The 26,310-nt window shown below is 42.6% G+C and overlaps 1 protein-coding gene across 1 annotated transcript in view; it reads left to right on the top strand.

Annotated features, from left to right (window-relative positions):
* F8 (coagulation factor VIII) overlaps positions 1 to 26,310 on the top strand; it is a 595,138-nt gene that overhangs the window by 564,518 nt on the left and 4,310 nt on the right. The window contains exon 25 of the mRNA XM_063432427.1: positions 6,598 to 6,777. Coding sequence (XP_063288497.1) covers positions 6,598 to 6,777 — 180 coding nt within the window. The remainder of the gene's footprint in view (positions 1 to 6,597; positions 6,778 to 26,310) is intronic.

Here is a 26,310-nt window from a genome sequence, read left to right on the forward strand (position 1 = left end):
TCAGAGTATGCTGACAAGTGCCTCCAACCCATAGTACGTAACATCCCAAGCTACTTAAAAGATACAGGAAGTATCCTGAGACACTTACAAACCCTCAAATGGGAACAGGATTACTTCCTAGTGACTGCAGATGTTAGCTCACTTTATACCATCATTTCACACCAAAAGGGATGTACAGCAGCTAAATTATTTTTAGAACAATCTTACCATTTTGAACCAGATCAGATTGATTTTATTATGGAAGCAATATCACTCATTTTAACTAGCAATTACTTTTGGTACAACGACACTTTTTATTTACAGGCACGGGGCACGGCGATGGGCACCAGGTTCGCACCCAGCTATGCTAATCTGTTTATGGCAGATTGGGAACGCCAACATCTACGGCGGAACAATGGCTGGGTGGAGGGCTTGGTGACCTATCGCCGTTACATCGATGACCTGTTTTTTATTTGTAAGGGAACTGAAACCACTCTACACACCTTTTTAAATCAACTCAACAACGAGTGGGGTATTGTTTTATCAACCAATTTTAGTCAAAAAAGTGAAATTTTTAGATTTAGATATTTTTATAGACAACGACCAAATCAAGACTAAAACCCATTTTAAAGATGTGGATGTTAACAGCTTTATCCACACCTCTAGTTGCCATTTTTCTCCTTGGCTTCAAGGCATCCCTAAGTCACAATTCATACGCATTAGAAAAAATTGCACAGACGAGACTATTTTAAAAGAACAAGCGAATAAATTAATTTCAGACCTAATAGAGAAGGGTTATGAAGAAAATAAACTAAAACATACATTGGCACAGATCTCCAAAATTCCACAGAGCACTTTATTAAAAAAAAAAAAAAAAAAAAGAAAATACGGAACAAATTAATTTACCTATAATATGCAACTACAGCCATAACAATAAAACACTTAAAAAAATTCTAAACAGACACTGGCCTATCCTATTACAGGATGATACCCTAACACAAATTCTACCACCTAAACCTAAAGTAGTATTTAGGGGAGCAGCCAATTTAAACAGACTCCTGGTAAAAAAACATTTTAAAAAAACAAAACCTATCACCTTTTTGGATAAAGAAAATGGCTTCTACGGATGCGGCACATGCCTAGCATTTAGAAATACAAACAACAAAAAAAGACATATCACTAAATTCAAGAATTTTAATAATAAAGAAGAATTCCAAGTTAAAGACCTTATAACCTGCAACTCCAACAATATAATATATTTGCTAGAATGCCCATGCGGTCTTAAGTATGTGGGCCGCACTAAACGTAAACTACATATCAGGATAGAAGAACATACTAGGAACATCAAGAAAAAATTTGAGGGACACAACGTATCCCATCATTTCTCTACGACACATAACAGTGACCCCACACTTCTCAAATTTATGGGGATACAGAGGATAAAAGGCAACTGGCGAGGAGGGGATTTTTTAAAATTATTAGGACAGAGCGAGATGAAGTGGATATTCAACCTTGGGACTTTAAAACCCCAAGGCTTGAATATAGACTTCGAACTCTGCCATTTCATTTCATTCAAATCAATATACTTATATTTCTCTCCCATAATTCAGAGTCAAATTATGTGTAATTTTTTATTTATGATTTTTTCTATGAATATCATTCAAAAATCAGTATCACTTGAAAATATAAAATATCCATTATTTAAAAGCACTTTAATATTAAATATTTATTACTCATAAGCACTTTAATATCATATTAATTCTCACATTAGTGTTTTTTTCCATTGATGAATTTCTGTACTTTTTTCATATTTTATATTGTGTTACATTGCTATTTATTCACATGGAGTTATTTCCATGTGAAGCTGGCCGGAGGGCTCTCTTCCCTCCCCCCCCCCCCCCCCTCCCCTGCTTAGTTCACTTTCCCTCTCTTCTGCCATAAGTTGTGTGCTGCTCGTTGCAGATTGGGGGGAAGAGTTCGGGACCGTTCCGGCACGCCTCAAAGGCAGAGCGTGCCGGGATGAGCGCACGTTGTCCCCTCCCCTCCTGTCTGCACGCAGGGATACGTGCGTCGGGACGGAGGGGAAGGTGAACTTCCGGGCGGTGGTGGAATGGCGATCACGTGGGTCCGTGACGCCACTTCCGCCAACCGCCCGGCCACGAGCGGATCATTTCCGCCAACAACCACAGTCCACCAATGAGATATAAAGAGGAAAAGGGCGCTTACTACTACACCCAATTAAAGAGATACACACATACTACACTTTATAAGGGACATGTAACCAAACATATGATTGGACAATGTGGACTGCAGTCAGGACCCCTAGAATCATTTGAAAGGAAGATCTAGAGGACCAAACACCATAGCTGACTGAGGAAGCTCCACACCAAGGAGTGAAACGTGTATTGGCTTTAAAAAAAAAAAAAAAAAAAAAAAGGACTTTGTATCAAGGACTTTTTTCATTACTATTGTTTTTATCTATTTTACAATATAATAAAGTTATCATCTTTTATTTAAGATCCTTTTAAGTCTTTCTTTTTTTGGAAACCTCAAGAACATCTTCTCAGGGGTAGTGCCATCCCCATTTAAATTGGCACAATACATATATACCTAGAGCCGGGACCCACAGGCTCAGGACCAGGTGAGCACACCATTTATCTCTAAATAATTGTGTTTTTTAAACACCTCCTACACATTGGTCTGCTTTTTCTATTTTTGTCTTTGAGAAACACCCTATATCGAAGGAGACGGGCGGTGCTACCCCAAAACAAGTACACAGGCCGAAATACGGAGCCAGTGTTCTTATATACAGGCTCCTTCAAATGTGAGTGTTCCATTCATTTAGAAACCACCACTACAATTGTTATTACAATTTTACTATTATTTCAAAACCGTCTGCACTATATTGTATCTTTTATATTTTTCTCAACATGTACCGTATACTCTATGATTGAATGAGAAACCATTTGGTAAGCTATACATGTTAAAGCGCTCCACTTGCTGGTATAAGTTCTCTGTCACTTACACCGCACTATAGCTGCAGAGAGTTTACTTACCTCTCCTGCAGCTCCTGTCAGCTCCCTTCTCCTCCGCGCCGGTTCGGACAGCACCTCTGTCAGCTCCCAGTGTAAGTCTTGCGAGAGCCGCGGGGTCATAGTGCTGCAGGAGAGGTAAGCTGCAGGAGAGGTAAGTGCTTCCTGCCAGCCCCCCTTCCTGCCAGCCCCCCTCCTACAGCCCATCCACTGGACCACCAGGGAGTGGGAGCCCCCCTCCCTGCCATGTATCAAGCAGGGAGGGGGGACGAAAAAAATTATAAAAATATTAATAATAATAAAAAAAATAATAATGAAAAAATAATTTAACAAAAAAATTATTAAAATAATAATAAAAAAATAATAATAAAAATGCCCACCCCCACCAAGGCTCTGCAACACACACACACACACACACACTGCACTCATACACACACACTGCACTCATACACACTCTGCACTCATACACACACTGCACTCATACACACACTGCACTCGTGCACACACTGCATTCATACACACACACACTGCACTCATACACACACACACTGCACTTATACGCACACAGTGCACTCATACACACACACTGCATTCATACACACACACTGCATTCATACACACACACTGCACTCATACACACACTGCATTCATACACACACACTGCACTCATACACACACACTGCATTCATACACACACACTGCACTCATACACACACACTTCACTCATACACACACACTGCACTCATACACACACACAGCACTCATACACACACTGCATTCATACACACACACTGCACTCATATACACACACTGCATTCATTATATACACACACTGTAAATAAATATTTAATTAATATAATTTTTTTAGGATCTAATTTTATTTAGAAATTCACCAGTACCTGCTGCATTTCCCACCCTAGTCTTATACTCGAGTCAATACGTTTTCCCAGTTTTTGGGGGTAAATTAGGGGCCTTGGCTTATATTCGGGTTGGCTTATACTCGAGTATATACGGTAGACAGATTGGGGGACTAGGCACTAAAATGGCAGATGAATCTTAATGTAGTGAAATGCAAAGTTATGCACTTTGGGGTCAAGAATGCACAAGCAACTTACACCATAAATGGTAGTGAATTAGGGATAACCACACATGAGAAGGATTTGGGAATTGTTCTAGACAACAAATTAGGCAGCAATGTGCAATGTCAATCTGCAGTTGCTAAGGCCAGTAAGGCTTTATCATGTATTAATAGGGGCATAAATTCTTGGGATGAAAATTTAATTTTGCCTCTTTATAAATCGCTGGTAACACCACACCTTGAATATGCTGTGCACCTGTTCTAAGAAAGGATATCATGGCACTAGAAAAAGTGCAGAGATGAGCTACAAAATTAATAAAAGGAATGGAACATTTTAGTTATGAAGAAAGGTTAAAAAATGTAAATCTCTTTAGTTTGGAAAAACGGCGCCTCAGAGGGGTTATGATAACATTATACAAATATATTCAGGGCCAGTATAAACCATTATTTGGACATCTATTCATAAACAGGGCTATACATAGGACACGAGGTCACGCATTTAGGATGGAAGAAAGGAGATTTAATTTAAGGCAAAGAAAAGTTTTTTTTTACAGTAAGAGCAAAATGATTCTCTGCCTGAAGAGGTGGTTTTATCAGAGTCCATGCAGATGTTTAAACAGCAATTGGATAAATACTTGCAAAAACATACGGGGAAATAATTTCTAATTAGTGGGGAAATAGCTGCTTGATCCAAGGAGATATCTGACTGCTATTTTGGGGTTAAGAAGGAATTTTTTCCTAATTTGTTGCAAAATTGGAAGCGCTTCAGACTGGGTTTTTTGCCTTCTTTTGGATCAACAGCAAAAACATATGTGAGGAAGGCTGAACTCTATTCAGCTATGTAACTATGTATTGTTTCTCTCTAAACTTATTTAGTAAACGTTGTGCTTGCTCTTGAAAGATAATTCCCCTGTACAGTTCCATTTCAATCTCAACAATTGACTCTTAGGTATATTGTTAAGCCAAGAAGAGTAGTGGCCACTGTTATATAAAACATACCCATTCACGTCTACTTTTTTAAAAAAGGTAATCATTTTTAGGCAGCCATTTTCCGCATAAATCTTTAAATCTAAAAAATGTACAGATACAGTGCTAATATTACTGGTTAAATGTATGTCCCATGTATTCTTATTTAATTAAAAAATCCCTTAAAACTATCCTCCAATCCCTCAGACATAAAAATATATATATATAATCTATATACCAGCGGTAAGCTTGTACATGTGCACTCCAGCTATGTTGTCCATATATAAAAGTGTTTTCCCAATGGGCCATAAAAAAAAATAAAAAAAAATCTTATTGTTTATAATTCAAGATAATTCAAGATATTCAAACTGTAAGTTATTAGTTGTACAAACTTGTTTTGTTCGTTTTACATATATATATTATAATTGTTTTATTATCATCAATAAATATAGACATCAATATTGCACAAAAATATTGCAAATTCAGATGGATACTTCCTCCAAGTTTCCCCTTCCCAATTGTTTATTATTGTTCATTTAATTATTGTCATTTTTATTTTATTATAATATTAAATACCTAATAAAAATGTAAAAATTTAAATACGTGCATACCTCTTTGTTGTAAAAAAAAAACAGGAGGAGTCAAACCGGAAATAATTTTTATTAAGAGTTCACTTGATACATTAAAATATCTACTTGCATTGAAGGTAATGTGTGATCTTGTTCTAAAACATTTCTCTGCTATATATCTTTCCATTGTGGCTAGCTCCCATTTGTATTTTGTTTCTTTTATCAATAGTCTCTCCAGATTTCTAAAAATATGTTCTATGCTATCTTGATCTAGATTTTTTCCTATATTCAAAAATAGACATCATGTCTGCAGCCTCTTATACGTTCAAAACCAGAAGAAAAAAAAAATAGGATCTAATAAATAAGGTGGCGTAAATTATGTACATGCATGCAATGATATGCAAACTTATAAAAATAATCTTTCTCTGTAATACTGTGTCACCATTCAATAACTGCAGCAACCACGTACAATCCTGGTAAAACCGATTCAATCAATAAATACTGGCAAATGGGTGGGCAAACAAACTTCTTAAAAATTCATTAAAAGTGATATTTCACAAAAATAGTGCATTTAAGTGTCTCAAACTAGTTTTCATATAGAATGGGAATTCAAAGTGTTAAAGTGACCAACAAAAAAATCACAATTTGCCCGGTTTTGCCATAACTAAACTAGACTGTAATATCATTTGCTAAATCTGCAATATACATTTTAAGAAAAATGGAGCATATCATGATTTTTTTTAGATGATATTCAATGCTTTATTTAATTATGTGAATTCCAGAGAAGTGACAATTCCCCTCTAAAGAGAGGGCATCGATTAGAAAAAAAGGCAGGAAAATGTTCTTTTGACCATTTCTAAAATGGCTCAGATTTACCTGTCTCTAGCTAGTGTCATTTGGGTCTTGTTAGAATTCCTGCAGATGTTGGTTTTTCTATTACACAAACAATTTTTATTGTATTTTTTTTTTACAGGTAGACAAGTCTGGTGAATGGCTTCAGCTGGATATTGGTTACCCTATGAAGGTGACAGGTGTAGTGACACAAGGAGCACGCTCAGCATTTACTCCCATGTATGTCACTCATTTTTCTCTAAGCTTTAGCAGTGATGGCCATGTCTGGGATGTTGTGCAAGATCCTAAAGGATATCCCAAAGTAAGGATGATACGTTTGCTAATTTATGTTCAAAATCTTGTTATCTTATTTATAGTGTACCTTCTTCAACAAAGAGAGATTTATAATGACAATATAAAAACAAATGTGCAGATGAATTTGCTAATATAAATCAAACATTAGCACAGCCATTTAGGATGTAAATAACTTTGTTCATGCAACACTAGCCACACCTCACCTAGCTGTAACTCATAATGGCTTCCTACATATTCTTGAAAAAGATGTATATATTGTATTATATATTGTATTATATATTATTATGGATTTTTATTTGGATTTAAAAAAAAGAAGATTTTAGAAAAAAGAAGACATCAAATGGGAAGTTGTATTTATTTTTTTACAGGTACCTAGTTATTGGTCCCCCCTCACTATTATTAGGGTAAGGGGGGTAGGTAGGGCTTCAGTAATTTTGTTGGGGGTGGGGAGACTAGAGTATGGGGACCTCTAATCATCTGGTGGGTGGTACATTTTTTTTTATATTGTCCTCCCCCCTGAGCGGTGGGTGGGGGCCCTAAACTAGAATAAGGTGGGGTGAACCTATTGTCCTCCCCCTTGCCCCCCCCTTATTCTAAGCTAGGGACCCCACCCACCGCTCAGGGGTGAGGGCCGGGTGGGAGGACAATAGGTCCCCACCCTTATTCTAATTTAGGGCCCCCACCCGCCGCTCAGGGGTGGGGGCCGTGGGGGAGGACAATTTTTCTGATTTAGGGCCCCCACCCACCACTCAGGGGTGGGGGCCGGGGGGGAGGACAACAGGTCCTGCCCTCATTTTTCTGATTTAGGGCCCCCACTTGCCTCGCAGGGGCCCGGGGGGGGGGGGAATAGGTCAACCCCTTCAGTTTAAAAGCCCCCACTCGCACGGCATGGGTGGGGGCTCGGGATTTAAATAATAAAGGTTCCCCTCACTGCATTATTACTCCTACAAACTGCCCCATAACTTAGGTAGTATATTGTTTACGGTTAGCCCCATATTCAGCCAGTCATGTGATTGTCCATCTTGCGCTTCCAGAATATCAACATTTTGATTTTATTTAATTAATTTACAACACATAAATAGTTTTTTACTCTATACTTCCTATTTTAGAGTCATAATATAAGCTATATCTGTTATAATGTAATTTAAATTTGTTTGTATACAAAATTGAACTGTACCCTGCTGATGACATCATCTAGTCACATGCTGATGATGTCATCACACCATTTTACCATGAACATTTGTAATTGCATTGCTATAAATTATGTTATATGTCCAGGTCTCTGTAACACTTAAAAAAGCCCTATGCTGTGTTGAAATGTGTTGTGTTTTAATTTAAACTTTGAATGTATTTGTTTTATCTTTTTCATTATTGCATTCCACTTAATGAAGCTATTAATTTTTTTAACTACCCTGGACCATCCTGTCTAAGTTGGAATTTGCAAAAATCTTCCTGGATATTGTTCTCCTATATGGGGAGTGTACCACCAGAGCTTTATGTAATGTGCAAAACTCATTTTTTTGCTCCACATAACCTAATCTTTAGAGTGGGGTTCATAGCACTCCATGCTGTCAAAAAGGAACCATAACATCCAAAAATGCGAGCATATCTTCTACTTTATTTTATTTTTTTATATTTGAGTATTATAAAAAGCTATAATATTGATGTAACAATACAAAAAGATGGGGTAAGGCTGCGCCAACAGAAAAATAAAGTGATGTACAATAGTTCAAAAGAGTCTCACTAGAGCAGCAATGCTTGATGGGATGTGGGGGTGGGTGCGTCCTAATGTCTCAGGGTATTCGTTTATATGGAAGACAAAGAGACAGGGGTAGCCAGTAGTGCAATACGTCTAAAATCCAATCCAAAGAATAAAATAATAGTCGGAGGTAGAGAACTCACATTTAAAAGAGCTATGGCCAGCTTTGGTGTGAAGGGCGTACAGCGGTAAAATCTCCGCTTATGGGATATATGAAGAGAGTGCGTCTATCAACACCATCTGGTCATCCAAGGCTCCAAGAGGGAATAAAAAGTGGCGACAATAGTGCTCTCAATTGGATAAAAGTGGATAAAAGTAAGTAAAAGTAAATAAAATAATACTCACATACATAGAGCAGAAACACTGCTCTATTAATAAGGCGTTGGTGGTATGATCCCCACCTGGGATTTCTTTAAGTACAGGAACAACAGTAAAAAGCCAGGAGAGTAAAAATAGTAAAAGTGCATAAAAATACAATAAAAAGAGAATTGGCACAGTAAAGTAACCAAAAACCAATAAATGATCTAAAATACACAATATAAAATAACCATTACGTGTTTGACCAATATATGCTTTCTAAAATGGTATAAGGAACATACATCCTGGCTAGTAGGAGTTTATATAGGAAAGATATTAGTGTAAAATTGACTGTCAGTCAAAAATTCTTTGGGGAATAGTTTGGATTAGCAACTTTCTAAAATGCTCCAAAATGTAACACAGACCCATCAACACTATCTACAAAAATTCCGGAAATGATCACGTCTCTCATACAGCCCTGTGACTTCACAAGATAGTGCCTAGGTCATACATTAGGCATATTGTTTTACTCAACAGATATAATTTAGCATGATTTGGGGTATTTTATCACAGTGGCACATATGAAATGTACAAAATACCCAGCAAAAATGCAACATGTATGTACAAAATACCATTTTATACCACAAACTTTGACATATACTAGTATAAAAATGGTGGAAAGTTAATGCACAATATTTGCCATATAAGCTACCCTGGAGTGTCTGCTTTCGCGAACTGTAGGCATTTGTAGGGTTATTTAAACAGTCAAACTACTATGATGCTATAGGATCATCAAATCCATCTCTGTAAAAACTGAAATGGATTAATTTCAAAATCCAAGTAGGATGCGGCAAGGCCTGGTGCTGATGCAGAGCGAGAGAGGTGGCCACTCTCCCGACCAAACAAATACTGGACGGAAGCTGAATCCTACTGCTGCTCAATTCCCCCCTTCTGGACAGGTAGGGGTGATCGCAGTCTACACCTCAGAGGATCCACAGCCACTCTTAAAGAGTTTGGCACTCACAACGTTACCTTTGAAATGGAGCGCGCCCCATACTCCTCTGACCCATGTGGTGGGATATCAAGGGCAGGCTGAATGAGCTATTTGACGTCTTCTGGGCAAAGCTTTCTGCTTGCATGCAAATTGTGACTCCAGATCTCAAAGCTGACCATGCGCCTCACAGTCCAGCACCTCAGAGAGATGAGCAAACAGCTACTGGTCGGGCCTGTCTGGAACAACAAGCACATGGGAGACCCATTTTGTCGACATCTGAGCACAATCACTCCAGGCACGGCGGTAATCAAACAGTGAGTATATAGGCTCAGTGGGATGTCGGAACAGCTTGGCTGATGCCACTTCAGAAGCCATGTCCCAGGCAGTGCGGCAATACCTACTCACGAATAGACTATCATGCCTGACGGAACAGTCTCTGGTGCAGGACATTATTTGCCCTTAAGGGGCATAGGCTGACCTATCTTCCTCTCCCTTTTCTGTCTAAACTTTTATCAGAGGTTGGGCGCTTGTATTAATTTGAGGTTGTATTTACTTTATTTCTGTCTTTCTGTTTCTCTCATGAAGCATACCACTGTGTATTGATACTGAAACATACCCTCTCTGACTTCCTATGATATCATATGGGGCCATCTGGGGGTGTTATTCATCTGCTATGTACTACAAATGTCTTTCCTGTGATTAAAAAAAATGGTGCAGGGGGGCGGGGCCGGACCGCCGAGCTGGCTGGTCGCATGCGAGACCAGCTCCTGCAGCCTAAAACTAGAAACAGCTCTATTTCCACAATTTTGGCACAAAACCTGCCGGCAACGGTGGCCCCCGCTGGACAAAGAGCCCTGGGATCCAGGGTGAGGCTGGCCCGACAGGCTACAGTCCCCTGGAGGAGGAAGCCTACCCGACCTCCTCAAGGCCTACTCCGGAGGCGAGCGGGGTGGACGGCCGCTGCCCTGCCGCTTACTATTCGGGGCTTGGAGTCGGACCCGCGGGGATACCGGCCCCGTTCCCCCCACTTTGGACCGGGGGGGTGATCCCGGTCTACACCCTCGAGACCCGATCGCCTATAGGTGTACCAGGCGAAGCAGAGGGACCGCTAAGACCTACGCTCCGGCAGGGTCCCAAAATGGCGGAGGCCACGCGGGATAGCGCTGAGACCGGAACCCTCACAAGCTGCATGTCCACAGCAGCAGTATACAGTGCGGACTGCAAACAACGCGGCCTGTGGAACTGCGGGCATTGGCCAGAATTTACGGAGTCCTGTCGCAAGCCTGAGCACCTTAATTCTCAACGGGTGAGTCGCACAAAGCCTACACAGGGGCTCACCCGGGGGCTCCCCCTGCATCACTCCCCCCTTACACACAAGCAGCAACATGAGGCACTACAACTAACGGATGACCACTCACCCAGACAGCCTCCGCTCTCCTCCCAACAACCTACAGCTCCGGCAATGAACAGAGATAGAAGAGGGAGGCAGAGAGCTCAGCACTCACATCACCCATGCAAAGCAACAAAGTGGAGGGGACTGGAGAAGCCAAGGCCTCCTCGGGTGCATACCACATCAGGAGGGAACCTGCTCCAGCCGCACATCCCAGTAACTAGCCAACAGGAGATCTCACTCAGCGGGACCCATGGCCACAGGGAAGGGACTCCCGATCCAAACTGGGCACGGGGATCAGAGCGGACCCAGCACTACCTGAGAAAAATCACACGACACCAGACCAATCCTTGCTCCCAGCGGCACCCCGAGATGACAAGAGACCACTTAGCTGCCGATACAGAGAACCTTCTCTCGAGCCCACACACACTGAGAGGAAGCACCCAGCCCGGACAAGGCATCGGCTGACAATACAGAGACTGAGACTTAATGCAAGGCAAGGTGCCCACTGTCACCCGCTCCCCAATTGCACATCCACGATTATTTTACCAGTTGACTCTTAATTTTTCTTCATTATTTTATGTTGTTTTATGTTGTTATGCCTGCACAGGGGATCACAGGGGGGTCTCACTCATTGTTTAAAGCGTATGAATGCTAACAGTAACTAGACTCAGACACATATGCTTTAATTAACAATTCCCACGTCTGTCGGACCTCACTTATAACAGGCTCAGTATAACCTTCAGGACACTTAACATGCCACCCTCGAGCCAACTTTAGACCAGCGAGCGGTATAGCATTACCCAGACTAGGCATACCACCAACACACAGTCACATACACAATGCCCACCACGTCAAGTACACTGAAGTCCATGTTTGTTACTCTGGGGGCTTATAATCAGCTGTATGAATCTAGCTTGTTTCTCCTCATACCAATATAAAAATGTGCTTATAACTCAATGTCACCTATGTCAAAAACCTGCGTAATTGAGCTTGTACTATGCTGTTGTGGCATCGTCATTTTTTTCTGTGATTTCATGCACAATAAAAATAAAGAATTAAAAAAAAAATGGTGCAGTATTTCTGACATGTCTTGTATACCCTTGTTGATACTTGTCAACCTACTCCATGTCTTTACCCTCTCCTAGTTATTTACAATGCACTACAAAAATAAAGAATGTAAAAAAAATAAGAAGAATGCAATTTGCAGTTGAAAACAAACAGCAAACATTGCAAACATTTATGGTAAGTGCATCACAGGCTTCTGAAGCTGTGTCATTAAAAGGTTCATTAAAAACTTTAATCACACAAAAGAGGCTGCTGCAGTCTTTAGCAGACAGTTAACAGACCAGGAGATAAGAACTTCTCAATGACACTACTTTGTGCATAAGGGCACAACTTTTAAAAAAAAAATTAAAAAATCTGGTGGAAAAAAACCCTTGACGCTGAAAAAGTCATGGAGGGCACCATGCAGACTGAGCTCCGCAGGGCAGGGGAAGGCTTATAAAGCTTTGCAATTAGGCTCAGAGCACTCTGGTTGGTTGTTTTAAGCCATCCAATCAGAGTGCACGGACAGGTAAGTGAAGAGACTGACAGGTAAGTCTCTACATTTACTTGTCACAGCACTCTGATTGCTTAGCTTGAAATCCAACCAATCAAAGAGCTCTGTGTCATTTTACACAGCGTGGGAAAGTTATTTGGAATTTTCCCACGCTGTGTAATTTGACTCATAATGCTCTGATTGGTTACTTTCAATCACATCCCCTGATAGCCGTGATCTGGTTGAACAACATATCTGAAAATCACCCAGATCGGTTCAGGGGTTCAGGAATTTCCTGGAAGCCATAGTTTTGACCAACCGCAAGCATGCATGCCCAAAACAGTTCCATAGAATCAGGGCTAACGGTCGGTCTCTCTGAAGTACAAAAGTACAAAACTCACATGAACAGAGCCTGTTTAAAGTATTTTAGGCAGGTTTATCACAGGGGCCATAGTCATAGGGTAGGAGGCTGGCAAACAGGCCCCTCCAAAAACCAGTGGCAAAGTTGCTTTCGCCACACCCCTAGTCCCCTGGGGTGGGTAACATTTTTATTTAGGGCCCCCACTCAGCACTCAGGGGTGAGGGTCAGGGGGAGGACAATAGGTCCCCCCCTTATTCTAATTTAGGGCCCCCCACCCACCGCTCAAGGGTGGGGGACAGGGGTGAGGACAATAGGTCCCCCCCTTATTTTACTTTAGAGCTCCCACCCGCTGCACAGGGGTGGGGCTGGGGGGGAGGACAATAGGTTCCCCACCTTATTCTAATTTAGGGCCCCCACCCACCCCTTCAGGTTAGAAGCCCCCACTCGCGTGGCTCAGGAGGGGAACATGTTTGTTTTTTTGTTTTTTTTCAACAGTGAGCAGACATGCCCTACTCGTGGTATAGCGAGTAGGGGCAGAATTTACTAATACTAAGTAATCTTTGCTTAGTATTAGTAAATTTGGCTGAAAGACCAATTTAGGGCTTTCAGCCTTTTGGTAGATAGCTACCTAACACCGTGGGAATTAGGGAGTTATCTACTTATTCATTCCCATCCATTGACTGGCTAAGTAACTTACAACAATCAAGTAACACATTCATATAAAATGTAAGTGTTGCAAATGCTTACAGCTGAATCCTGGCTATGTTTGTATATTTTTTATTTAAACTGGTGTACAGTGTAACATTCTTAATTCTTCCACTGGGTATATTAGTACTTCGGCTATTCTGTACTTCGGAACTTCAGTAATTCAGCTATTCGGACATTCGGAAGTATCCGAATGTCCGAATTGCCTGAAATTCATCCGAATTGACTAAACGAACTGCACATGCCTAATCCTTATCTAGATTGTTCTTAACTGATTGCAACCCTAATTGATGGTCAATAACTGGATTGGAAAAAAGAAAGGAAGCTAAAAAAATCTAAAGGGTACACTAGCCACAGGGGGGTAACCCAAGGGAGAAACTAGATAAATAGAAAAAGGATAGTGTACCTTAGGGGGAACTAGCGTAAAGATAAAATATAGTAATAACCTATAGGGTGCCAGCTAACATCCAGACTAGATGGTCGAGTATGAACAGAAATGTAGAAAGGAAAATAAATACATTGTATTACAATATGTTAAAAAGCTAACAAAAAAACTCTAGATGCTCACACTCGATGTGCTCAAAGTGCTCCTGTACATCATAAGTGGTGTGTGACTGCAGGTATGTAGTAAGTAGATAGAATATATTATTTTCATAATATGGTCATCAGTCAGTGTGGATCGAATATTAGATAAAGGTCAAGTTCAAATCTTCCACACTAGGTGGCACCACTCTATTAATATCAAAATTGATTCTGTCCACTATCCCTGCTAGGAGTTCATAGTGTATAAAAGTACCTCCAGCGATAATATTAATATCAGCCTACACATCTGTATGCTAATACTACCTTAAAGGTGCTAAATAAGCTACCTATCTATAATAAGCAAGGTCCGGAGGGTATCATCAAATGCTCAGTACTAAGGAATAGAGTAATGAAGGGGTGGAAAGCATATATATTAAAAATAAAATTGGCATTGCGGCCTAGTCTAAATTTGCTAAGATACCTATTATCAGGTTAAAGTAGCCATATTCCTCAATACTAACTTTCCGCCCGTGCCTTCGAGGGCACTGAACTCAATTCCCCATATTAAGTAAAATGCACGCTACATAACACCCTACTGCGGCTTGATCACTTCGTAAAATTGGTGGGAATTAAAATTAGTGCGCTAGAATAATCATTTCTGTATGTCTGTGCTGTCTACAAAAGGTATAGAGACAATAGTACCAAGACACCTGATGCACGTGTTTCGCCCAACCTGGCTCGTCAGAGGGAAGTAATAGTGAGCCAATAGTGTGATACTATTAAAACAACACTTTAATAAAGATGTAGAAGTGATACTATTAAAAAGACACTTTAAAAAAGTGTTGTTTTAATAGTATCACTCTATTGGCTCTTCTCTTCATGACCTACAACTATGGATTGAAGCACAGTCACGCAGATTTTTACCCCATTTAGGGAGACACGCCTGCATACTTCTATGTCTCATGCGTGCTCTCACTTCCCCTCTCCCCTTTCCCCTATATTTACTGCAGTACGCTATATGCAGTTTCTGGGTTTATTTTCAGATCTGTGATATTATATTGGTGGTATCTATTCATATTATTCACATTTTGTTTTGGAGCTTGATTTATTATACTTTGTATAAGTGTTTGCCTGATTATGAATTCTGACAAATTAGCTGTAAGGATATATAAATAAAGACAAGATGAAAACATTACGGATATAGAAAAACGAAAGGATATAATAATAATATTAATAAAGTGTGCTGGCAAAGAAGGTAGAATAGTGGTAATGTCAACTAAATGCTATTTAGAAGAGGCAGACAGAATTTAAAATTAAAAGAAATTCCAAATGATACATTAAATAAAGAGCTATATCATTTGCTGTCGAAGACGAAAATAGAGGCAGTCATTGATAAAAAATATATTTGTTGTATAATAAATTTCCTAGAATTCTGACTATATTATTACCTTCCTAAAATTCATATGCCCATTACAAGGCCACCAGGAAGGCACATAATATGCAGCATAGATATATTCTCTTACAGCTAATTTGTCCGAATTCATAGATTAATTTTTGCTGAAATATGCATACTCTGCTAGGTCATATTTAAAGGACACCAAACACCTTATGCAAGAATTGGAGTCCATTAAATGGAAAGATGGATTTATGTGGCCTCCTTTCATGTATCCTCCTTAAGAATGCATTCATAGAACAATTTTTCTTTGATTTTTACACCTTTTGGACATACTTATATAGATATTTTAGATCTCATGATTTATATAGTAAAACGCTAAACTAAAATGAAAGCTTTATTAAACCAACAGATGCAAATTGGTACATTGAGATGAACAGTGGTAATCATTGTAGTTAGCTAGCTGGTGTTCCTAGAAGCCAATTCACCTGGATCAGTCGTGATTGTACAGAAAAAGAGGTATATTACCAACAAGCTAAAGTTTTAAACGACACATTCATTTCAAAAGGCTATAATGAGGATGTATTACATAAGGATATTTCATTTATAGGTGATAAAAAGAGAGAATATATGTTGTTAAATCATAAGAAAGAAACAAACAAATTCCAGTTTTCATTTATAACCCAGTATAATACAGAGACCACTGATATTAAAAGGATTGGGGGATCAAGAAATTTGTCCTCCAACAATAAAGGCTAGTATGGCATTTATTGTTGGAGGACACATTTCTTGATCCCCACAAAAACGCTGTTATTTTAAGGCAGGCTAAGAATTTAAAAAATATCCTGGCACCTAGTACCTTTAGAGAACTGGAGAAAAATGGCCAGGTGGATTGAGAATTTTTCTAAAAATCAACTACAGCTAGTAAAAAACTGATTTTTTTTTTTTAAAGAATCAATTATAAATAAGTAATTAAAACAAATATATCTTTGAGAAACTAAATTCCAAATGGTATTATAAAGCCAATAGGGCTGATAGACTTTTGACCAATAAACATAAAGGGACACTATAGTCACCAGAACAACTACAGCTTATTGAATTTGTTCTAGTGAGTAGAATCATTGCCTTCAGGCTTTTTGCTGTAAACACTGTCTTTTCAGAGAAAATGCAGTGTTTACATTACAGCCTAGTGATAACTTCACTGGCCACTCCACATATGGCTGTTAGAGATCCTTCCTGGGTCATGGCTGCCTAAAATGCATCTAAACATTCAGTATCTCCTCCCTCTGCATGCAGACACTGAACTTTCCTCATAGAGATTCATTGATTCAATTCAGGAGATGCTGATTGGCCAGGGCTGTGTTTGAATCATGCTGGCTCTGCCCCTGATCTGCCTTTTTGTCAGTGTGACAGATCCATCTGTGTAGACTTATATTGCTGGTTCGTCTGTTTGCCTTAATTTCGCTGGATTTCCTGTCCGTATGCCCCTGTTCGTATGATGCTGGAATACCAATTGAAACTACCGAACAAACGGCCATCCAGGAGAGGAGTGTGCTGCTGGTTAACCTCTTGGCCCCAATTAGAACATTGTGGTTAACCGCAGACACCTCTCCATTCCATTCGTATGGGTGGTCGTCGTTCGTATGCCGACCACGAGGCGGCGGCCATTTTTGGACACGAGGAGAATCAGCGGTGTCCGGTGCAAATCCTATGGAACTAAAAACGGACACTTTAACTACCGAACACCTCTGGAAGTCGCTGCCCGCCTTCTATTTCATCGAGGCGTACGAACACCGGTCAGTTCGGGAGTTTCTAACCTTCGTATGGACTTTACCCAGATAGCCGTCCCATGGAGTCATTCGTATACCGAAGGACTGGTGAAAGATTTTGACTCCATGGCGATTGAACTAGGTACATCGGATCTGAGCGCTATTCGGTAGAAATATGCACTCAGATCCAGGCTATCTGGGGATACGTTACACGAACCATATGCATTCGGTATTTCTTCAGTTATGTATTTTATTGTATTTTTCTTATTGTAGTTTAAAATGGCGATGGTCTCTATCCTGGGAGATAATTAGGTTTCTTTCTAATTATCTCCGGGATAGAGAAGAAGGAATTATGGGTAAGATGGGGAGGGCTTATGTTGAAGCCACTGCGATTGGCTACTGTCCAATATATTTTACAGTGTTCGACAAGGTCCCCTAGGGGAGTGTCCACCTTGTGGAGACCCGCATAAATACAGGGCAGGTAGCCCCCATTAAACACATTCCTGTTTGACCTTCAAGACGGATCTTGGTCTTGTTTGTGGAGGGATTTATTATTGGGACAGTACTTTCGTTATTTCTAGCTGTGGAAGGAGTTCGACTGAATTGCTGATTGGGAGTTGCCGCGTTCGTACGCTCCGTTCGGGAGTTTGACGATTGGCTGGATTGAATCTGCATTTCTGGAGAAGGGGATTATTTACTAAACGGCGGCTTCATCTACCTGGCGGTGAGTGTCGTAACAATTGGTGGCAAGCGACGGGATGAATCCCACCGCCCAGAAGGCCAGCTACACATCCCAGGTTGGAAATGCAGTATGAGGAATTAAGGCATGCTACCCTTAAAGATATATTGGAACGCAGAGGATGATCAGCGAGTAATCTCAAGAAAAGAGAGATTATTTCCATATTATTGGAAATGGATGCAGCACAGGGAATGGAGAGAGCTAATGTGCCTGGCATACTGGAATTAACACCCGAGGAGGTACAATTTAACCGGGCAGTCCAGATAAGGCTGGCACACTTTGGCCCCAACCCTGCAGCAGATATTGTGGTTCAAGTGCAAGCAGCAGTAGCAGCACAACAGGCGCTCCAGGGAAGAAGAGCTGCAGCAGCAGAGTACCCCATAATATTGGTCGGAGAAAGGTACCCTTTGCTGCATTTAGAAATTTTATTGAAACAGAGGGAGAGATTGACGAGTTCCTGGCAGATTTTGAGAGGCAATGTGCCTTACACCAGGTACCCGCAGAGGAATGGGTCACCATCTTCTCTGGGAAGTTATCCGGCTGGGCCAGTGAGGCATTTCGGGCCATCCCAGAGGAGGAAATTATAAGCTACCGGGCAGTAAAAGATGCCCTTTTAGCCAGATACGCTGTCACCCCTGAGGCGTACCGGCGGCGATTCCGGGACACTAACAAGCAGGCTGGCGATTCTTATGTGGAGTGGGCATGTAGGGTACACCGCACAGCAGCCCACTGGATGGCAGGGTGCCAAGCGGTAACTGGGGAAGGGGTGCTGCAAGTGTTTTTGTTGGAGCACTGCTTTGATCGGTTACCTGCAGGAGTCAGAGAGTAGGTTAGGGACCGCAAACCCGCTACCTTACCCGAAGCTGCTCGTCTGGCCGATGAGTACACAGATGCACGAAAGCTGGACCAGACAGCAACCAAGGTCCCTACCCGAGTGGAGTACAAACCGGCAGCACCTCCAACCACTACTGTGTATTACCCCCCAGTGCAACGCACCCCCACAATGCCACCAGCGAACAACTATGTTCAGCCAGCCCGATTCAACTCCCGGGATTACTCCCAGCCTATCCGGTGCTATGGGTGCAAACAATTGGGGGAAAAGAGACCGGAGTGTCCATTGAACAATGCTAACCAAGCTCAGTCGTGGAGAAGACCAGCCGGCGGAATTCAGCAGCAACCCCAGCCTTCCGCTTACTGTCTTGAGCAGGAGGAATTTTGGGGTATACTACACGAGGCGGACCCAGTACAAGCAGCCCAGCAGGATAACCGTCAGCAACACAGGCAGACCGTTAAACTAAATGGCAAAGTGGTCACTGGTTTGAGAGACACCGGAGCCACTATGACCCTGCTCCAAAAGAACCTTGTTTCAGAACACCAGCATACTGGAAATACTGTGGCAGTGAGGAGTAGCAGGAGGCGCCGTGTTCCATCTACCTGTTGCCCGGGTTCATTTGGATTGGGGAGTGGGCTCTGGACATGTGAATGTGGGGGTTATGAAAGACTTGCCTGCTGATGTTTTGCTCGGGAATGACCTGGCCCCTTTGGTTTCCGCTTATGCTCCAATGGGACCTGCTGATGCCAACCCAGTGACTACCCGTGCTCAGACCTATGCTGCTGGAACCAGCCCACCTGCTGCTGAGACCCAGGTAAGACCCGATTCCCCAGCTTGTACCCTAGGGCAGACCTTCATTAGTTTGGGACGGAAACCCAGGCAGATCCGACTCTCCAGAAGTATAGAGACAGGGCAGATACTGGAGAGGAAGGAGTAGATGGGGAGCGGTATGAGTGGGTGGGGGACAGGTTATATAGGATCCCTAAACCGTCCCAGAAAAGTGTTGCCCCTCCGCGGAATCGACAGCTGGTGGTGCCCGCAAAATACCGGCAGGAGATTCTTCGGATAGGGCATGATGTTCCGTTAGCTGGACATCTAGAGTCCCGCTGCACAGCCTATAGGATCATGCAGAACTTCTTTTGGCTAAACTTTAATCAAGCTTTGCGGATATATTGTAGTACGTGTGACACTTGTCAACGGGTAGGAAAGGGGGGACCACCCAAGAGCTAGGCTTATGTCTATGCCTATCATTGGGGAGCCCTTTGCCCGCATAGCCGTTGACATAGTGGGTCCACTGGCCAGGGCTAGTCCATCCGGTAAGAAATATATTCTCACCGTGGTGGACTATGCCACTCGCTATCCAGAGGCAGTAGCGCTGTCTAACATAGAGGCAGAGACAGTTGCTGATGCCCTGGTTAGGATTTATACCAGGGTCGGGTTCCCTAAGGAGATTCTCTCTGACCAGGGAACCCAATTTACCGCTGTGCTCACCCAGCAATAGTGTTGTCGCGAACCCGAAATTTTCTGTTCGCGAACAGCGAACGCGAACTTCCGCAAATGTTCGCGAATCGGCGAACCGCGCGAACCGCCATTGACTTCAATGGGCAGGCGAATTTTAAAACCAACAGGGACTCTTTCTGGCCACAAAAGTGATGGAAAAGTTGTTTCAAGGGGACTAACACCTGGACTGTGGCATGCCGGAGGGGGATCCATGGCAAAACTCCCATGGAAAATTACACAGTTGATGCAGAGTCTGCTTTTAATCCATAAAGGGCAGAAATCACCTAACATTGACACCTGTCCTCAAAGCCCCTGATACACACTGACACAGAGCAGAATAGAGACTGTTCCCCGTCCTCAGAGACCATGATACACACTGACACAGAGCAGAATAGAGACTGTTACCCCTACATAGGGTCACTTGGCAGATATGGCGGGGTCGTGGGAGGGGGAGGATGACTTTCACCTCTTCCCCTGTTAGATTCCCGTTGTGCTGTGACATCACCCTTATACGCTGTGTAAAGCATACTATTTAATGTGAAAACAAATTATTTATTTTAAATCTAAAGCTTAACCAATTGTTAAAACAGATATGAGTGGTGGCACTGGGCAAGTAGGCACAGTATCCAATGTGAACCTCACACAGAAGCTGGCAGGCAGGCACCTGCAATTACATTACACAGGGAAAAAAAAAAAAAAGCAGCCTGATGTTATAGCCCTAAAAAGGGCTTTTTGGGGTGCTGTCCTTACAGCAGAGATCAGATGAGTCCTTCAGGATTGTAGTGGACACTGAATACCCTAGCCTAGCTATCAATTTCCCTATCTAATCAGCAGCAGCTAAACTTTCCCTCCTCTCACTAAGCATGCAGCTTCAGAATGAATCGAAAATGGATGCTGGGAGGGAGGTTGGAGGGTGTGGAAGGGAGGGAGTGCTGCTGATTGGCTGGAATGTGTCTGCTGACCGAGAGGCACAGGGTCAAAGTTTGCCCAATGATGACGAATAGGGGGCGGATCGAACCGCCCATGTGTTCGCCCGCGGCGGCGAACACGAACACGCTAAGTTCGCCGGGAACTGTTCGCCGGCGGACAGTTCGGTACATCACTACCCAGCAACTGTGGAAGGTGTGCGCCATTAAACCGCTGCTTAGCTCACCTTACCATCCACAGACTAACTGTCGATTTAATGGCACCCTCAAACAAATGTTAAGGACCTTTTCTGACACTTGCAGAGACTGGGAGCGATTCCTGCCTCATCTGTTGTTTTCCTACAGAGAGGTGCCCCAGGAATCTACTGGGTTCTCCCCCTTGAGTTGCTGTATGGGAGAAGGGTCTGCGGACCCCTAGATCTCATTAGAGGCCACTGGGAGGGGGAGACAGAGCAAGAAGGGACCCCCATAGTACCGTATGTCCTGGAACTCCGGGACCGCATGGAGAAACTGTCTCTGATGGTAAGAGAGAACCTCCAGGTGGCCCAGGGGAGACAGAGGAGATGGTACGATCGCGGTGCCCGGCAGCGGGTCTTCCAGGTTGGGCAGAAAGTGTTAGTGCTCAAACCTGTGAAGGCGAACAAGATGCAAGCATCTTGGCAGGGCCCGTATAAGGTGTTAGCTCAGGTGTGTGATACTACCTACCTTATAGCCACCTATTCAGATGAAAGGATCCAGCGATCCTTTCATGTGAACATGCTAAAGGAGTATCAGGAGAGACCGGAGTATGTCGCTGCAGTATGTGCCCCGGCTGCAGATGACCCAGAGAACTTACCCCTTCCCGATTTGTTAGAGAGGGAATCCCAGACTGACCTTACTAGCCTTGTACAGCTAGGGGACAGGTTGTGTCCCACAGAGAAGGGACAGGCAAGACAGCTTCTGTGGGAGAAGCAGGCAACGTTCTCCCAAGAGCCCGGCTACACTACCCTAGCTGTACATAAGGTAGAGACCCCTGGACAGAACCCTCTGCGACAGCCCCTTACCGTATCCCTGAAGCAGTCCGAGAAGGAATGCAGAAGGAGATACAGGAGATGACCCAGCTTGGGGTCATCGAACACTCCGATAGCCCTTGGGCTTCGCCTGTAGTCCTGGTGCCTAAGAAAGATGGGACCACCCGGTTCTGTGTGGACTACAGGCGGCTCAACGAGCGGACCACCACTGACGCCTACCTCAAGGACCCAGGTAGACGAATTATTAGATCGCATTGCCAGGGGACGCTATCTGACCACCATAGACCTGTGTAAGGGCTACTGGCAGATTCCCCTGGCCGAGGATGCTATCCCCAAGTCGGCATTTTTCACCCCCTTTGGCTTGTACCAATTTAAGGTCATGCCATTTGGGATGAAGAATGCCCCGGCTACCTTCCAGCGTATGGTGGATAGGCTCCTCGATGGATTACAGGAATTTGCTTGTGCATACCTGGATGACATTGCGATCTACAGTGGGTCCTGGGAGGAACACCTAGTGCATGTAGGGGTAGTTCTGGACAAAATTCGGGCCGCTGGCCTGACATTGAAACCGGAAAAGTGCCATCTAGGCCTGGCTGAAGTGCAATACCTATGCTATTCGGTAGAAATATGCACTCAGATCCAGGGGATCCTATCTGGGGATACATTACACCATGGGTCGTCAACCTGGTCCCTACCGCCCACTAGTGGGCGTTTTAGGATTCCAAGTGGGCGGTAGGGATTTCCAGGTTTTGACGATCGGGGGAGCGGGTGCGAGCCGGCGGTACCCCTGCGACTGGGTACCGCCGTGACCATTTGCGGCCCTGGCCCGCGCGGCAGACCACCGGGGCCGCATATGGAGGGGTCCATCGGGTGGCCCATGCTGTCAGGGCCACCCGATGGATGTGGATCGTGAGGGGGCCCGGTCAGCGCTGGGCGCTTTAACAGCGCAACCGGGCCCCCTGTGATGATATCACAGAGCTGGGAGGAAGTGACTGCATGTCACTCCTCCCAGCTAACACTGAGAGCCGCGCGGGAGGAAGACCGGGGAGTCAGAGTGGGAACTCTGACTCCCATCCACCTGAGCCACCACTGGACCCCAGGGAAAGTCACCCTCCTGCATCTAAAAGGTAGGAAACAGGAGGGTGACTTAAATATAATGTGTGTGTGTCTTTGTATGTATATATTGTGTGTGTCTGTCTGTGTGTGTGTGTGTGTGTGTGTGTGTGTGTGTGTCTGTATATATGTGTGTCTTGTGTGTGTGCATGTCTGTGTGTGTCTGTATGTATGTGTCTGTGTCTGTATGTGTGTGTGTATGTATGTCGTGTGTGTGTGTATGTGTCTTGTGTGTGTGTGTGTCTGTATGTGTGTCTTGTGTGTGTATGTATGTGTGTGTGTATGTGTGTCTGTATGTGTCTTTGTATGTGTGTCTGTATGTGTGTCTTGTGTGTGTGTATGTATGTGTGTCTTGTGTGTATGTATGTGTTTCTTGTGTATGTGTGTGTCGTGTGTGTGTGTATGTATGTGCCGTGTGTGTGTATGTATGTGTCGTGTGTGTCTGTATGTGTGCCTGTGTGTGTGTGTGTCTTTGTATGTGTGTCTTGTGTGTGTGTGTGTCTGTATGTGTGTCGTGTGTGTGTGTGTGTATCTGTATGTGTGCCTGTCTGTTATAGTGGACTATAGTAAGTGGGCTACCTAGCTCAGTGTTCCGACTGGGCATTGCTACAAGGAAGGTTAAAAAATAGAAAAAAGGCAAAAAAAGGTGGGGAGGAGAATTGAGGAGGGAGAGGAGATGAGCTGACGCACAAATGAGAAATCATATTATGCGCAAACAGAGAAGTCGTCTGAATATCACTGAAAGAGACCTTCGTTTGTTCCTTATAAAAATCGAACCAGATATCAAATATTTAGTCTCGCAGCATCAACCTCAAGGATCTCATTAATCACTAGTAAAGGTAATTTCAATTTACTTTATTGTTTTCTCATTAAACTTTATAAAGTTAAAACCTTATAAACATGCATTAAGTAGAAATAAAAAGATAAATGTACGTACATTTATTTATTTTTTTAAAACACCCTCCTTTCTAAAAAATATTCTGCATTTGCGCGAAAACTGGTGGGCGGTAAGGACATTTTTTCAACCAAAAAGATGCATTAGTGGGCGGTAGGTAGAAAAAGGTTGACTACCACTGCATTACACGAACCATATGCATTCGGTATTTCTTCAGTTATGTATTTTATTGTATTTTTCTTATTGTAGTTTAAAATGGCGATGGTCTCTATCCTGGGAGATAATTAGGTTTCTTTTTAATTATCTCCGGGATAGAGAAGAAGGAATTATGGGTAAGAAGGGGGGGGGGGCTTATGTTGAAGCCACTGCGATTGGCTACTGTCCAATATATTTTACAGTCTTCCACAAGGTCCCCTAGGGGAGTGTCCACCTTGTGGAGACCCGCATAAATACCGGGCAGGTAGCCCCCATTAAACACATTCCTGTTTGACCTCCAAGACGGAGCTTGGTCTCGTTTGTGGAGGGATTTATTATTGGGACAGTACTTTCGTTATTTCTAGCTGTGGAAGGAGTTCGACTGAATTGCTGATCGGGAGTTGCCGCGTTCGTACGCTCCGTTCGGGAGTTTGACGATCGGCTGGATTGAATCTGCATTTCTGGAGAAGGGGATTATTTACTAAACGGCGGCTTCATCTACCTGGCGGTGAGTGTCGTAACAGTCAGTCTCAGCCAATCTGATGTGGAAGCACTGTGATTGGATAAGGCTACTACTTCTGATGATGTCAGCATACAGCTTGTTTTTTTTTAGGCAAACATTGTGCAGAGTTACAGCTTCAGGCTTGAATACAGTAAGATGTTGCTATATTTATGGTGGCATGAGTGGCCCAGGGTGACTAGATGGTGGTGTTAACACTATAGAGTCAGGAATACATGTTTGTGTTACTGACCCCATAGTGATCCTTTAAAAATATAAGGAAATAACGAAAACCATACTCAAAATTGTCTTAAAAGGATCTGTTTATCTCCTGATCGAAAAGCTGAGGCCTTTGAAAATTAGGGATTATTCTAGCCTCGGTGAGGGAATAATCTAAATTTTATTAAAGACAGGAGGCGAATATTTGCTTTAACTTATTTTCTGAAACCTCCAGCAGCAAAGAAATAGTTAACTGAATTTTTCAAAACAACCAATGAGAACAAAATAACAGCAGTATAAAACCACTTAGGCAGACCCTCCCACTTCCTCTTTCTTTGATGAGGTCGAGCAGGAGAGCAAGGAAAACCAACAAATCCACCTTGTAGCAGGCACTTCCAGAGAAACAATACTCAAAACCAGAGGAAAAACAGATTACACTGCAAGAAAAAAAACAAAAAACATTGTGAAAATAAACTGTCAAAGCAAGATGTCATATCCATACAATATTACTTGCATAGTACATGATGAATAAAACGCACACGGACAATCACCACTGTATAATAGAAATAATCTTTATTATACAAGACCATGCATGCACCAAAACATAACAATATCCCCAATTAATCATAATAGATTTTTTTAAAAAAATCCAGGGAGGGAAACGTAAAAAAGGGGGGAAATAGTCACCTCCTGTCTTTAATATTATTATTCCCTCGTTGAGGCTAGAATAATTCCTAATTTTATGCCAAGACAGGGGGCTTCATATTTGCAATTTTAATGCCCAAACATAAAAACAAAAGAAACATGAGATCGAGGACGGAAATAAAAGAAACAGAAAGTCGATTTCCCAGACCAATCAGTGGTGCAGAGAAAAATCCAGAA

Source organism: Pelobates fuscus, chromosome 9, assembly GCF_036172605.1.
Source record: "Pelobates fuscus isolate aPelFus1 chromosome 9, aPelFus1.pri, whole genome shotgun sequence".
In the NCBI taxonomy this organism is placed as follows: domain Eukaryota; kingdom Metazoa; phylum Chordata; class Amphibia; order Anura; family Pelobatidae; genus Pelobates; species Pelobates fuscus.